This window comes from Balaenoptera physalus, assembly GCF_965194825.1.
Source record: "Balaenoptera physalus genome assembly, chromosome: 14".
NCBI lineage: Eukaryota > Metazoa > Chordata > Mammalia > Artiodactyla > Balaenopteridae > Balaenoptera > Balaenoptera physalus.
The window spans coordinates 35,770,359-35,786,575 of NC_138893.1; the positions used below are offsets into that span (position 1 = coordinate 35,770,359).

The 16,217-nt window shown below is 45.7% G+C and overlaps 1 protein-coding gene across 11 annotated transcripts in view; it reads right to left on the bottom strand.

Moving 5' to 3' along the window:
• LOC309642242 (uncharacterized protein) overlaps positions 1-13,983 on the bottom strand; it is a 108,022-nt gene extending 94,039 nt beyond the window's left edge. For 8 of the 11 annotated variants that reach the window (XR_014253073.1, XR_014253074.1, XR_014253075.1 and 5 more), the window contains exons 1-3: positions 7,645-13,983; positions 5,408-5,518; positions 4,086-4,274 (exon numbers count right to left, since the gene is read on the bottom strand). Coding sequence is in view for 2 of the 11 variants with exons in the window: in XM_082423446.1 (XP_082279572.1) it covers positions 4,086-4,151; positions 5,408-5,518; positions 7,645-7,650 (183 nt within the window). In the remaining 9 variants the exon portion in view is untranslated. The remainder of the gene's footprint in view (positions 1-4,085; positions 4,275-5,407; positions 5,519-7,644) is intronic. The other 3 variants (XM_082423446.1, XM_082423445.1, XR_014253077.1) reach the window with 2 other exon arrangements.
• Between the last annotated feature and the right edge of the window lie 2,234 nt (positions 13,984-16,217).

The following is a 16,217-nucleotide window of genomic DNA, read 5'->3' on the forward strand; positions in this document are numbered from 1 at the left end:
GGATGCCAACGCCATGGGACAGTCTGGGTCTCCCTTGTACCACAGCAGGGCGCAGGGTCAGACTTTGCACATAGTAGGTGTTGACTCAGCAGGCTGTCAACCTGACCGCAGGCTGGTTCCCCACCCAAAGCCATGACCCCTGGAAGAGTATTCACCTGGTCCCTACTGCACTTTCCCAGTGGCAGAGAAGGCATTGCAAGGTGCCGAGTGAAGGTGCAAGTTCTAAAGAAAGAGTGACTTGAATTTGAATCTGGGCACCACCTTTTTTAACCATGAAACCTTGGGGAAAAGAGACCATTCATCTCACTGAGGCTTGGTTTTTCTCACCTATAAAATGGAAATAATAGTAGTCCCCTCTCCATAAAGAAATTATTAAAATTAAATGAAATATTTCATAAAAAACTCTTATGATACACGGTTCCCAGCACGTGGTAAGGGCTCAGGAAAACATAGCTATTATTACCGTTGGATTGACCCCAGTTGGAGTCTTAAATCCGCCTCCTGCAGCTCTGGGACGCTAGGCCTGGCATCTCTACACCTCTACACACGGGCTACTTAAAACTCACCTCACAGGATTATGGAGAAGTTAAAGAAATAACAGGAGGTCTGGAAAGGAACAGACATTCAGTATCTTAAGATCATTATTATTTTTAATTATAAACTTCACCCAAGCTGAGGATTTTTTTTTTTTCCAGAACACCATAAAGATGGCCCCTGATCCCTAAAATCAACAATCCTGTGCCAAAAAAATGACATCTGCTACACCCTGACCCTGCAGCTGGCTCTAAGGAGAAAGGGGATGGATGCAGCCCAGCCTGGCCTCCAGGGGGCGCTCGATTTAATGGGGAAGCCAGCAGGCAAGGAGCCTATCTCATCTGAGGCAGAAGGAGGGCAGGGATGGGGTGGGGGGCTGGCTGAGCCAAGTCTCAGGGGCTCAGCTGAGAGGAGCCGCTGCCTGATCCTGTGACCTGTGACCCATCGGATGTGGTGGACGAGCCATGAGGAGGAAAGCAGGCACTTTGCCAACTGTAGCGGGAAGGAGAGTGTCTGTATGATTAGCAATGCCCTCTCAGGAGACCTCTGCCCAGAGGGGGGAGGCTGACAGTATAATCTCTTAGTAAGGAGTTGTCCTCAAAACCGCTCTGCTATCGGGAGGCCCTGAAGACAGGAAGTTGCTCTCAGGAATTATCTCACCACCATCACTAATAACAACTGCTGGGTCTGGTTCTTTAAGGCAGTAAGGTTCTGAACTTGGGTCATATAGATGAGCTTAAGGAGGATGGGGACCAGGAAGACCCTAAAATACATGCCAAATCTTGTATAAATATATGCAGGTATATATACTAGGTACAGGTTCTATAATATTCTGTATTTGTCAGGATAGGCTAACTGCTAGCTGCAGTAACAAATAACCCCTAAATCTCAATGGTTTTAATACATATGTCCCAGTGCAAGCACGCTGATAAGGAGTAGGCAGTGAAGGGCAGGGTTCTGCTGGCCAGGGCTCCACCGTCTTCAACATGTGGGCATCCAAGATCACCCTGAGCCACATTCTGTTGGCAGGTGGAGGAGAAAATGAGCATGAAAGACCTTATAAGAAATTTTCGGGCCCAGGTCTGGAAGTAGAATAGGTTACTCTTGCCTACATTCCATTGGCCAAAACTCAGTCACATGAGGCCTCTACCACAAAGGTTGTTGGTAATTGTAGTCTTCCTGTGTCCCCAGGAGGGAAGGAAACTGGTTTGGAGAACACATCTCATAGCCTTGGAAAGGCACTTGTACAGAGGGGGAAAAAAGGGGCAGGGAATGAAGAAGATTGGTAAGTACCATTTGCTTTATGTACATTATTCACTTAATTCTCATTATTAATAATAGGTTTTTAAATTTTATATACATTTTATAGAGAAGAAAACTGGAACTCAGAAGACTCAGAAGACTAAGTCACTTACATAGGATCACACAGTAGTGAGTGTTCTGGCCCAGAATACACCTCAGGTTTGTCTCTTGTCAACATACAGCTTTAAAGGCATCCCATTTTACGACTTCTGCATATTAATGTATTTTGAGTGGGAAGGCAGACGTGAATGGAGAAGATAATTTTGAGCTGGTATTTTTGGGTCAGCTATCATTTATTGACTGCTTACTCTATGACAGATACCATGTATTGAATAATTAACTCCCAGTAACCCTCTGAGCTACGTCCAGCTATTATTATCCCAGGTTTATGAATGAGGAAATGGAAGCACAGAGTTATGTTGTTTGCCCAAGACCCCACAGCTAGTAAGTGAGGGATCCGGGACTCCATCCCCAGTGCCCAAGCCAGTTCCGTAGGCAAACACTCCTTCCCATGCTTGTACTCACTCAACTGCAGTTGCCCTTGGCCACCCCATGACTTCAAGGTAAACAGAGAATGCATCTCCCTCAACCTCATGCCCCCATCTTGCAGCCCAGTCTGCCCCTCCCCTTCGGAAGTCATGGTCTGAGGGCGGGCACCTGCCCAAGGGCAGGCTGACATAGCAGTACAGTCACCGGCCACTTGCAAACTGGGAGCCCCATGGCAGAGCCCACCAGCCCGTGTAGGGTGGGCACTGCAAGCCCACGAGCAGCTGACATCCCCTTCATGACCCCATTCAATCCACCTGATGGCTTCATGAAGGTAGATTTTTAACATCTCTGACCACTTTGTCATTTAAGCCAAAATAAATTCAGCTACTGGGGCTAGAAGCAGACCTGGGATGAACGTGATGGGAAACCAAGGCAGCCTGGTCGGTACTCACGCTCCCTTGGCCCTCTGAGGTGCCGCTTCACACAGGGTGAGGTCCTGGGGTTGGGGAGACAGCTCACCTTGAGCCTCGCACAGAGTCAAGGTGTTGACTTCAAGCTCTTACACAAAAGCAGCGAGCTGGTGGGAGGGTGGGTGGAGGAGGAGTGGGATCGTCCCTCAGGCACTCAACAGAGGTACTGTGTGGGTGGGGGCCCCCAGGACTGAGGAGGGGTGAAGGATGTAAAAGCACCAGGGTCGAGGGAGGGAGACCCTCAGACAAAGCTGCAATGAAAGCTGAAAGTTCAGAACCAGAAGAGAAGAGGGGCAGCCCCCTTGCACCAGGTCTGTGCCAGGACCCTCTGGAGCAGAGATGCCAGGACTGGAGTCAGCAGGGCTTGGTTCAGAGCCCAGCTCCTCCATTCATTAGCCCCACGGTTTCACCGCTCAGTTTCTCTGTCTGTAAAATGGGCACAGTGTCATCTCGCCTCACAAGGCTGCAGGAGGACCCAGGGATGGAGTACATAAAACACTGAGCACCAGGCCTGGTGTGAAGCTCTCCCAGGGGCCTTTGAATACAGTCCTCTTAGAAACAAACAAAGTAACAGACAATTCTCTAATCATTTGCATCATCAAACGAGATTCCTCCTTTATAGCTGTTGGTTTTGTAACTAAAATAATCACCTCTTCATTTTTCATGGGCCTGCATCCTGATCCTCTAGGTCGGTCAGTCGCCTGGCCCCCTCCCCAGGGTGCCCAGCACGGACCAGACACGCAGAACCAAGTGTTTCTGAGGTCAGAGCTCACACTTCATAGGGCTCTTCCTTGTCCATTCTTTCCATTACTCCCGGAAGCAGCCCTGGGAGGCGGGGAGAGCTGACCTGTGACCCCCCCCCCCCACTTCAAAGACAAGGTCATGGAAACTCCCCAGGGGTTTCCGTCAGCGAGCAGCAGCTCTGCTCCAAGCGCAGGGTGTTTCTGGTGACACCGAAGGGACTCAGCACCCTCTTAACCACCTGAGGACAGCACAGGACACCAGGACTGACATGCAGAGGCCTGACCCAGGGCAGGGCTACGAGCGTGGGCCCTGGAGAGAGGCTTTGTGGGTGCCCATCCCAGCTCTGCCACCTACTTGCCCTGAGACCTTGGCGCAAGCGGCTGGACCTCCCCGCGTCTTATCTATAAAATGGGATGACATCACTTCCTACCTCCTAGAGTGCTGTGCGTGCTGTGAGATTTAAAGAATTAATAATATAGTGTATATTAAGAATCATTGTGTGTCACTACTGGTTCCCTGTGCGGGAAACCACATGCACCCACCTACCTTCTGTTTGCTTCTGAGGCTCTGTGCCCTTGGGCGGCCGAGTCTGCATCTCATCCATCTTGGAGACTAAGACAGAGGGGCAATGCAGTGTGGTGGTTAGAAGTGCAGGCTCTGGTGTCAAGTTCATACCCATCACTTCCTGCCTGTGTAAACTTGGCGAGCTCTCGTCTGCTCTGAGCCTGTTTCTGCCTGCATAGAACGGGATAATAATAGAACCTGTTTCATAGAGATGTATTTCATTAAGTGGTGTAACACACGTGAAGCACCTAGAACAGTTCCTGGCACGTGAGAAGTGCTAAACAAGTGTTAGCTATTATTGTATTAATGTTCTGGGCGCCCGTTACTAGGCCTGATCCAATGGTGCTTGATGAGGTCCAGGAAAAGGGAAAGGTGGATATGGCTGAGGTCAAGTAACTTGCTCAAAGTTATCCACTAAGGACAGGCATTGCAAATCCAGGCAAAAGCTAGAGGACACAGACCCTGTGGGCCTCAGAGAGGAGTTGGGATTTCCCTCAAGTACAATGGGAGGTGATCAGATCACACTGAACGTTCGTGGCCAGTTCAATGATTATTGAGCACCTACTGCACCCAGGCAGGCTGCAGTGAGCCTGAGGTCGCGACATGCGCCCCTCTCAGGTGACCCTGCCTTCCTGCTGTGCCCCTCGGGGCCTCCCCCAGCGGCTCCCTCCCCACCTGGGCTTCGCAGGTTCTGGGCGAGAACTGGTGCTCTGGCCTCGGTCCCTCGGACCCCGGTGCTCAGAGCCCGGCCACGCCGCGCCGCCCCGCAAACACGGCTCGCAGCCCGGCCTCCCCCACCTCTAGCTGGTCCGTGCCGCCTCCTCCGGAAGCCCTCCGGGGCGTCTCGGGGAGGCCAGGGTGGCCAAGTTAAGCCACGATCCGAGCGCGGGGACCACCAGCCCTCCCGGGGAACCCTTTCTGCCCTCAACTCGGCAGCGCGTGTCCAGCGCCATAAGCCCCTGGTGACCACGCGGTGGGCACCCGGCCGGTGGGGCGCACACGCTGACCCCTGTGGGCACCTGGGCTCCGGACGAGCCCCGAGCCCCGCGACCCCCGCGCCGTGACACTGAACGTTCCATCCCCGAACCTCGGCGACCCGAGGAGTCCCAGTCTCGCGGTGGCGCGGCCTGATTGGCAGGTCCGCCCTTGGCTGGGGTGGGGGCCGAGGAAGGGCTGTGGTGCACAATTGCTGTTTTTACTCCTGCCATCATCAATTCAACTATTGACAGGGAAAGGAGGGTCCGCCGTGGCTTTGTGTCACGCACTCACTGTAATTTACTTGAAAAGAATTAAATCACAATTACCTGCCATTCGTTTTGCATAAAACGAGCCAGAAGGAGGCTGCAATCGCAGAGCGCCTGAAAAGACAACAGCCCCGTTGTTGCCATATTAGAACAATATTTCTCAATCTGAAACTTAAAACATTCGAATTAGCAGCTTTGTTTGACTACGGTGGCCCACAGATAGGCAAGACTGACACCCCACCTCGGACTGCAGACATTACAGTTAACGAGCCTAATTTTCATTCATTTAAGTCTAGACCGATCTTTTAAAATCATTGCATTTATTGTCCTAATGTACCTCCCAAATGTTGGAAGGGAAAACGTAATCTTTTGTCTGTTACCTAGCCCAGTAGGTAAATGATCTAAATGCCATGAAAATCCCTCTTGCTGGGGCTAAAATCAGAGCAAACTGTAATTAAGCCACTTGAGATTTGTTTAAATGTCCAAAGAAATCACTGTTTCTCAAATAAAGTTACTTCTGTTCTCATTTTCTCTCCTTTCAGATATGGTCGTCAGGTAAATATGACTGATTAGCTTTTAAACCAAGGTTTCTAAAGTGTATTTAAAATATTCAATTCTGCAAAATTACATCAATGTGAACCGGTGTGTTCAGCAAATTTGAAGCCAGGCTAAGTTTTTAACAACTTCTGTAAAAGTAAACTGCTGCTTTCAGTGAGCTGTAGTTTTCATTAACATTAATGGGTTTTCAGCAACAAAATGTAACTGTTCAATCAAGCTTGAATATTAAAAAGAACCCAGTTACTAATTGTGAGAACCCTTGAACAACCAGGAAAAGCTGCAAATTCAAAAATACAATTGGTAACCTTGGGAACTGGGTTCAGGGAAAGTGAACAGAAATAGAGGTGATCTATTTCATATCCATAAACCTATAAATAAGGTTGAAGATGGAGAAGATGAAGGAATAGAAAGGTAGAACTTTTGAAATCTGAGTGGTAAAAAAGCAAGCTGAAATGCAGATTTAGTGTCAGGAATAATTAAACTGCGAAGTAAGAAAACCCTGTAACCTAGGAAAGCAAGTCAGAGAAAGAATAAAAATACATTTGCTATTGTTAACAGTGGACTTCCCTAATTTTAAAAAGTGCAATTTTATCATTGAAATGTTATTAGTATTTTAAGAGGTTTTTTGTTTTTGTTTTTTTATGGATGGTTTTTTCCTTTAAGGGAAAAAAAATATTTTATTGTCTGCTTCTTTTTATTTTTTAAAGTGAGTATGAAAATTATCATGTTTAATTTTATATTTAGTGACTTTAAAATCTTTTAAGGTAATTTTTCCTTTGTTCTTTTAGGAGAGAATAAATGTTTGGCTTCAGCAGAAAACAAATTACATGTGGAATAAACCCAAGACTCAACTCTATTTTCATGACTGGGTTTTTGAACAATAATCCACAGAGGTGGGGAGAAAGGGATTCATCAGGCAAATGAAACAAAGTCCCTGATCTATATGCCTATTCTGATATCACCTCCTGGAATATCGGCAACATTTTAAGTTCCAGCCTAAGCCACGAATTCCTTCAGAACAAATCAAATGTCTTTAAAGAATATTTCTGTTTGAAAAGGAATTAAGCTCTCCTGAAAGAATTTTAAAGGTTGTGATATTCACAGTCTGATAAAGCAGCACCTTTAATGAAATTCTAATTAGCAATTTCATGCACTTTGCTATTAGTCATATCAGATTAATGCACATTTTCACAGCCTTCCTTTAATTAAGTGCACTTATTCCAAGTTTCAAACACTTTCCTTATAAGATGAAAACTGTGCTGAAATGTTATTTAGTAAACAGAGAAAGTGTGAAAGTGTAAGTGTGCGTGTGTACAGGGGCGGACATTTTTAACTGTCTACAATTTTTTTTTTTACATTTTGAGTTGGTGAGCTCAGGTTTTCATGCCTTCTGGCATTCTTAGTGTTTCTTTGATGTTTCCGGGGGACCTATTCAAATCTTTAGCCCGCCCAAGTGCACATCATGTGTACTTTGCCTAAAACACATTTTCTGTATGTGTATATATGTTGGAAGATTTTTTGTTTAAAACATTTTTTCTTCATGTTTGTGTGTGTGTGTGTATGTGTGAGAGAGAGAGAGAGGGAGAGAAACTATGTAATATACAATATTTAGTTTTTAAAATCTCCTCTGAAAAGCAAGGAACAAGCATTTGCCCATATAATATCCCCATCCCCATCACCTTTCACAGGCACCTCCTTTCCTTTGAACATAGCAATAAGATTTCATTCGACCTACTAACTTTCATTCTGAAGCCCCAGCAAGGAGCAGGCAGCTTCGTGGTGAGCCGTATCCAGGGGGCACCGGATGTCTTCCTTCATTTCAGACTCCACTTCTCCACTGCAAGAGCCCAGCCGTCCAGCCAGTCATTTCCAGGGAAAGCGAGACCTGCCCTAGTGACTCACACCCTAGAGACCCCAGATTCCCCAGATCATCCCTCCCTCCCAGCCTGCTGGAGGGTTGCTCCAATTCAGGGAGATCCTATTGTCTGGGAATCAACCTGATCTTATCTGTAGTCTTTTGTCAAGAGGAAATTTGTGTTGCCTGTTTTGCTCAGAGGTTGAAACTTGTAATATATTAACTAATTGCTTGCATCTCTAACACATGTTCTCTTGTTGGTGTCATTCATGTATACTGTAACATTTTTGACATTTTTAGATTGTCTCTTGGGACTCCTGGGCCTCTTAGCAGTTCCCTACATGAAGAGTGTTTGCCTAATGATTACTGACTGACATCTCAATAACAAGCAACGTAGGAGTTGGGCGCATCTATTGAAGAGTTCTGGGGTGTGTGCGTGTGTGTGCGTGCGTGTTTTAATTCATGGTCTACTTTGTCAAGTCATGTGTGAGCCATAATTTAAGCTAATAATTACCAGACATGAATTCAATGAAACGTTGGTGTCTACACTTAAAAAAAAAAAAAAAAAAGTCCTGAATTTTAATGCATTCAGAAAATGTTTGCCTAGGGCCAGGCTGGGTCCAACACGCATATGGAAGCACTTTAAAAGTGATAAATGATTTGGAATCTACCCTGTCTACTGGTGTGCTTCTCAGGAAAGAAAATTAGGGCTAACAGGTGTTAGATAGGGAATGCTGGGGCATTTTAATAGAATTGTCAAAATGTTGGTACCAGATGTTGACATTAATGCACACAACTCGGAACGTAATGCCGGGCCGCCATTTAAATGATTATTTGTTTAAATTTCAAGTCGCCGGCAGGAAATCCTTACTTTGTTCAGCACCTTTCTCTACACACCATCCCCCTGCTCTTTCCCCTACGATTTGCATCAAAGTGTCCGTGGCTGTTCAGCTCACATACGCATGCTTTAAATAATCCACGCCTGTCAAATTTCATTTTTTCTTTTCAGATCCTACTCATCACATCCCCATCCTCGCCAGCCTTGAAGTCCGCCTCAGTGTATTCGTATATGAGAAAAAAATGATTTAAATACTGCCAGTTATAGGATAATTAATCTTTGAACTACTCAGTAACTTCAAATGTATATACCAAGTAATCTGCATGAACTTGTAATTACTATGTATTTATACGATATTTTCCATGTAATCACCAAGTCGTTACATGGTTATGTGAGCCTTGTAAATTATGGTGATAGCAGAAAACTAATCTCGCCCACACCACTGCCAAAAGCCCATGCGGGAGCCGCAGGTCTCCACCGCAGCCAATTAATCGAAGGATCCAGAAAGAGTCTATCCTTTAAAGGGAACTAGAACTTTTACCTGCAATAGAGTCCCAACTTTAAGAAATATCAGGGGATCGAGAGACTGGTGAGGTAGGCAGGGAGCAGCCTTCCTCATTCAGCTTTCATACAAAGACTGATTGGTTTGGGCAATTTATTGCTGCTGGAGTTGAAAGGCAATTGGAAAAAAAAATCTCTAGGCAAAGTCCACCATCAGTTCTGCAGGCTGCATTGTGCTGTGACATGGGGAAGGTCCTAAAATAAATTCCAATGTGAGTTTCAAGAACCAACCCTGAGGCAGATTTGGTTTGTCATCTTTCTGAACCCAATTAAAGCAGAAGCAAAACCTTTAGTTTTTCCGAACTGGGGCATCTTGTGCCAACTCTCCAAAAGTACCTTCCTTCACAAATAAACTCCGTGTGTGTGTGTGTGTGTGTGTGTGTGTGTGTGTGTGCCCACGTACATGAGCACTCATACGCACACACACGTGTGAGCAAGTGCTAGCACACTAATTTAATCTCTTCAAGCTACATTGGACCATGTGGACCCTTTGTTCAGAAGCAACCATCCAAATGGGAAGGACCCGTCTCCCTCCTTGGTAGGTACCCTCCTTTCTCCTTGACTGGGCTGCTGAGCTCTGCTTTTCCTTGGCACAGGAAAGGACCAGGGCGTATACAGCACCATGGCCTTTCTGGGCACTGTAAGTGGCCACTCAGAGTAGAGCAAGGGACACTGAGTGGCTAAATCTGTAGGGGATTCTGGACTTCCATGGAGTCAACAAGTTTTCCTCTTTTCTCAGCTCAACTTAGAAATAGGAAGAAACAAGGCAACAACCCTGGAGGGTCCACCAAGGCCCTGCTGGTCAGCTGACCCATACCCAGAGCCTGGCTTGGCTCCCACACAGCTCCAAGACAACGTCCCCGACCCACCAAGGTTCAGCAGCTGGCTGGTTCAGCCTCCTCAAAGCCTTGTCTCTTCAGAGGCTCAACCACCTAGAACTGCACTGTCCAGTACGGTAACCACTAGCCACAAGTGGTTATATAAATACTGACCTAAAATTAAAGATTCTGTTTCTTGGTTGCGCTAGCCACATGTCAAGTGCTCAGTAGCCATGTGTGGCTGGCGGCTACCACGTGGGCAGCGCAGATACAGAATCTGTTCACGATTGCTGGTCTAGAACTCTACGTAGTTCTCTGCTATCTGTCCTGATCTTTCCCTACCCAGAGACACTGACATATAGAGGGTCAAAGGACAAAGCCAGAGAGGTTTGCCTGAGGCCATTAAGAGGCTGCCTTGCCTCCTCAGTAAGACTTCTTCTTACTATATCTGGCCTCTTGGGCAGAGCCGAGGTCAGACCCAAGTCTGAGCATGTTACCCAGAGCTCAGTGGACGCTCGCTGGGATTCCTCTTGGGGAACAAAAGCCGCGGACCCCACAGAGCCCTGGGAGATGTCTGAGGCCATGGAGGCTGTAAGTGACTAGTGGTCAGTTCTGCTGGCCAAATTGCTATCTACATCATAGAGAGGGCAGCCTTTGCAGGTGTAAGCCTGGGGTATCACTCTGCCTTCCAGGCTAAGAAATTCCAGGGAGAAATTCTAATCATTCATTATCTTTAATCATATATTCTGTTATTTGCTACTTCATTGATATTGTATGTAACTCATTATTGTGGCTGTTTTTCCAGTGCCTACCATATGCAGACCAATTGTCTCTTTAATCATCACAAAGCCCTATGAAGTAGAAACTGTGATCCCATTTTATAGATGGGAAAACTAAGGCTGGATGGACTCATTGACTCCCCCAAAGCCACATGGCTAGTCAGCAGTGCATGAGGATCCAAACCTCACCCATTTCCACACATACAGGCCTATTCTTCAGCCTCGTATGAGCTGTCTCTGCTGCCAGCAGGCACACAAGAAGCTAAGCAGAGTGCCTAGCCTTCCAAATCCTCAGCCACACTCATTCTCAGCGTGCAAAGCGCTTACCTTCTTCACTCTGCTAACAGCTCTTGATGGCTCACCCTCCCAATCGGTGGTGGTTTGTAAAACGGCCCCATTTCTACCTCTCCCCATATCCATGCCTCCTTTGTAATGGGATTTTGCAGCTCCTTTCCTCAAGCGATGGAATGCATTTTGCAGAGTGTATTTCTGAATTTAGGTTGGCCTTGTGACTTGATTTGGCCAATAAAATGGGGCAGAAGCAACACCATGCCAATTCTCAGAGTAGGTCTCAAGAGGCATTGCATCCTTTCCTGCTCTCGCCACCCCCCACCCCCATGTGTCTCTCTGTCTATGTCTCTCTGTCTCTCTCTCTCTCACACACACACAAACGCACACACAATCCAGCCACCACCACTTAAATGAGCCCAGGCTTGCCGGCTGGAGTAATGAGAGATAAATGTCCCAGTTGTCCCCACTGCCCAGTTAATAGCCAGCCAGCCTTGGGAAGCAAAGCCACTTCGTTGACCTGCAGCTGACCACAGATGCACGAGGAAGCATACTTAAAAAGGAAGAACTGCCCACTGAGCCCAACCAAATTTGCTGACCTATATTAGGCCCAACCAAATTAGACCTATAATGGCCCAACCATTAGCCCAACCATATTTGCTGACCTATATAGTGGCTGCTTAAGCCACTATATTTGGGGGTGGTTTGTTTCACAGCAGGTTCTAACTACAGCACAACCTCCAAGCCAAATAGTTTTTCTTCTTTAATTGACTGGTTATCTTTAGGGCTATGTCAGAGCTTCTGCTGGAGACCCTGAAACCCACCAACCCGGTGAAATTCAATAGCACTCCTCTTGTCACCAGTCCTGAGCACCATGAAACCTCCTTGCTCAGTAAGCAACTGACAATTGAGAATTTTTATTTTAAAAAGTCCAACTCTAGACTCTAATCTCATGTCATTGGACATGAGATTCATTCCCACTCTTGGTTCTGATTTTGGACCAAACCACAAAATCTCCCATATCCACTAAGATTCTTGCTTTTATTTTCTTTCCTTTCATAACCAGGCATCCAGAGGAAAATGTTTATCCCTCCCAAATCCATCAGCAGCCTTCAGGGCTGAATGAGACCCACCCGACTCATTTTCCATTTTCCCATTGGATCCATCAATTTCAGGCCTTCCCAAGCCCGGAGTGCAACTCACATTAGAAATCCTGTAAGACCTTGTGTCTGGAACAGTGCTATACAGCCCATAACATGTTCCATGCAGCTGAAAGTGAGATGCTGGAAACTGGGTTGTGGCCAAGCTGGGCTATTCCAGCAAACTCCACGGAGCCTCAAGGAAATGTTCCATCACTCATGCTTTAGGTTTCATAGTTTTGCTCTATGAGTTCCTGGAATTCCTAAGCATTTTACACTCTGCATTCATTCAATAAGTAGGTCTTAGTCACCTACTATGTGCAAGCAAGACTTGGACGGATAAAGAGAGGGAGGAAAATAGACCTACGTTTGGAGAGAGCTTACTGCTGTACAGGTATAAAAATGACAAAAGATGTTGACGGGCAGAATAAAATAGGCATCAGCAGAGAATAAAACAAGAATAGCTGATATTTTCAAATGCTCAGCATCTTCCAAGCATGCTTCCAATTTCTCTAACATGCATTAATAATTTATTTAATCCTCACACCTGTCTTATCATGAAGGCACTATTACCTGTCCCATTTTACAGATGAGAAAACTGAGGCACAGAGAGGTTGAATAACACAGGCATTCCTTTACTGCATTCCTGAAAATATACATGAGGATTAAATGTACAGAAGTTGAGTATCAGACTGATGTGTTAGAAATGGAGCTCCTTTTCAATAATGTAAAACAGAAATTATCTAGCACAAATATTCTACTATGTACAATGTATTATTTAAATTTAAATATTTTAAGTCATTCATATATCAAAATGATTAAAACCCTAAAATATTAATTAAATATAAATATAGACAAAAGCATTGCTAAAGTAATTTCTTACCCCAAATCTCTGACCTCTTGGTTGACCTGAAATGGTATTTATAAAGCAAAAAAAGCCAGTTTTTTTTTTTAATTGAAGCATGGTTGACTTACAATATTATATTATTTTCAGGTGTACAACATAGTGATTTGATATTTTTTATAGATTACACACCCTATGAAGTTATAAAATATTGACTGTATTCCCTGTGCAGTACATTACATTCCTGTGACTTATTTTTAAAAGAGCTAGTTTTAATTTGGGTCAGAGGATTTGCTGAGAAGGAGGCATTGCCACAAAGCCAGCTCTGAACATACTTCTGAGCTGAGAAGCTGGGCACCTGTTGAGCCAAAGCAGAGCCTGGGAGCTGGTAAACCTGAATTTGAACAAGGGTTTCTCCCATTGTGGCTGGATATCCTTGGGCTAATCACTTAACCTCTCTGAGTCTCAGTTTCTCAGCTTAACATGGAATCTTTGATATCAACTTTCCAGACCCCCTTGGGCTTTTTGTCAGGATCAATTAGAACACATTGTGAATGAGTTCTGTGAACTGTTAAGCACTTATGCTCCAAGTCAGGCTTCTCAAAGTGTGGTCCGTGGACCTGCAGGACCAGCATCACCTGGGAACTAGGGCGAATTCTCAGGCCCTAACCCTACTGAACCAGAATCCCTGAAGGGGGGGCCCAGGAAAGTCCTTTGGCAATCCTTATGCGTGGTAAAGTTTGAGAACTACCGCCTCAAGTGATGCTGCTTTCCCAAGAGAGTCCCAGGTTACAACTGTGAGAATTATCGAGTGCCCCTTCCATCCTCAAAGATATCTCAGAACAGATAATAAATTGTATTGTCCCTACAAATGGCTCACCTGAGCCTAAGCCTTCCTAAGATATGGGGACCGTGTTATCACCATGGAGACTGGGCTAGAAAAGGAAGGAATGGAGGGAAGGAAGGAGGGAGGGAAGGAAGAAGGAAAGAAGGAAGACAGATGGGCAGACTTTCTCTAGGATCTGCCTTTTGGGTGATTAGAAAAATTAGAAGTAGAGATCATGGGCATAGGCTGCAAGACCACAGTGGCCCAGAGGATCCTGGCTGTTGAGGTTGTTTCTATGTCAACAATCATGCCATCAGCTATAAATACTAGAGGTCAATCACTGGTCCCCTCGCTTTCACAGATCCTGGGTGAATTCTACACACAGCACTCCATGCAACTACGTATTTGCCAGACCTGACTTAATCCATCCTCTTCATCCCGGAGATGAGCAAACTGAGGCCCAGGCAGTAACTCTTCTGTGGCATATGGAGTTATTTGCAGAGCTTGGAGTGCCTCACAGAGGTAATTCTACTTGCAACTACATGCTACCTGAGAGTGAATCACCTTGAATGGCTGGGCCTGCTGAGAAGAAAGGAGAGGAATATGGCAACTTCTGGTGAAACCAGCCTGAGCTATCTTGGGGGAAATAACTGCAACTTTAACCTAACCAGGCAGAGCTCACCCATTTTTCAGATGAACAAATGGAGGTGCAGAGCCAGTTAACTGGCTTGCCCTGATGGCTGAGGGGACCTAACCTGAGCTCCTGACACCACTTGATCCTTGAATATTTGATTGGAAGTGTTGATTGCCTTTCAGACTTAAGGACTCTCATTTGCTGCTGGCCCAAAATTCTTATCTTAGGGATTCATTCCTTTGGATCTGGAGAACAACTCAATGGGCAAGAGTCTTACCTGTGAGATTAGTGCCCTTATCTGCAAATGTGGTCATAGGTCAGCAGTGAGCCAAGAATAGGGCCATCTCACCAGCTTGGTTGTATCTACACACCTGTCTTTTTATTATTTACTCAAAATTTTACTTTCAGTTGATTTACTTTTTTATTACTAATTTTAATACATTTATTTTAGAACATATCACATGACTGCTGGAAATGGGAAACCAGCTTCACTTACCATAATTCATTAAAACCAATATATAACTTTCAAAATATAAAATGTTTATCAGTGCAATAACTCCAACCAACGCACGTGCCACCAACATGACACATAGTGCATATGGAAATGCCAACACACATGGGAAGGTGAGGCCAGGAGAAGGAAAGGGAAGGAGTTCCCATGTCTGCACTGAGGCTGCACAGTGCTTTCCAGAGAAATCCCAGGGGGTGGAAGGAGGCTTGGACATGGCCTTGGTGAAGCCACTTGTATTTCAAGCTCAGTTTCTTCAGCTCAAAAGTGAGGCTGAGCGTGATCATTCTTTGCTTCCCTGGAGGCTTAGGAGGACAATTAATTAGGATTGTGGCTGTTTGTGAGCTTTATAAACAGTGACACAGCACAAATTGAATGATCACGATCATTGCTCCCAGCCCTCCCAGCTATGTGAGGCTGCCAATCCTGAGCAGATGCAGGTGTGCACAAGAGAGGGTGCTGTTCCAGGAAACCTTGTCCCACACGCGGGTGATGGCACCTTGTAAACATGAAACAGAAACTAAGAAAATGCAAATAAGAGCAGACCATCAAGACTAGGGAGAGCAAAAATGCAGGTCATAAAACATCACATAGTTGCCCTAGTTTAGATTTAACACTGAGCCTCCTGGTGGCAAAAACGAAAAGGGAAAGACAGTCAGTTATGAAAGAGGAAAGCAAAGCCTTTCAGCTCCTCAGGGGACACAAAGTTCTTCCTAGTCTTAAATTAAAAAATTAATTTTTCACACGGGGTTTAAGATGGGGCCACCAGGTAACAGGAAAAATAGCGTATCCCAGGGCTGTACATCCAACCTCAGCAGCCTCTGCAGATCCCAGGGCCCCTGGTGAGTTTGCCAGTGCCTCCAGGCTGCTTTTGGATTCATGCTTTCTGTTTCATTTTGTGACTATCTCCACAGTGTGCACAGTGGGAAGAGTGGTGACCTGGGAGCCTGAGAACTCCAGGTCCAGTCCGGGGTTGTGGGATCCCCCACAAAACAGCTATAAATCTGGCCCAAACTTCTCCATCTGGTGGTGCAGCCACTGAAAACCTTTTTGGAAGAATTACAATTGCATCTGCAAAGCTCATGAGGCATAGTATAGATGTGACATGATTTCCCCCATATTAGATAAGTCTATGGGCACCTAAAAAGGCCAAATGCAGAGTGGTTAGGAACACACGGAGGGTGCTAGAGCCAGTCTGTCTGTCCAGGCTCAAATCTGATCT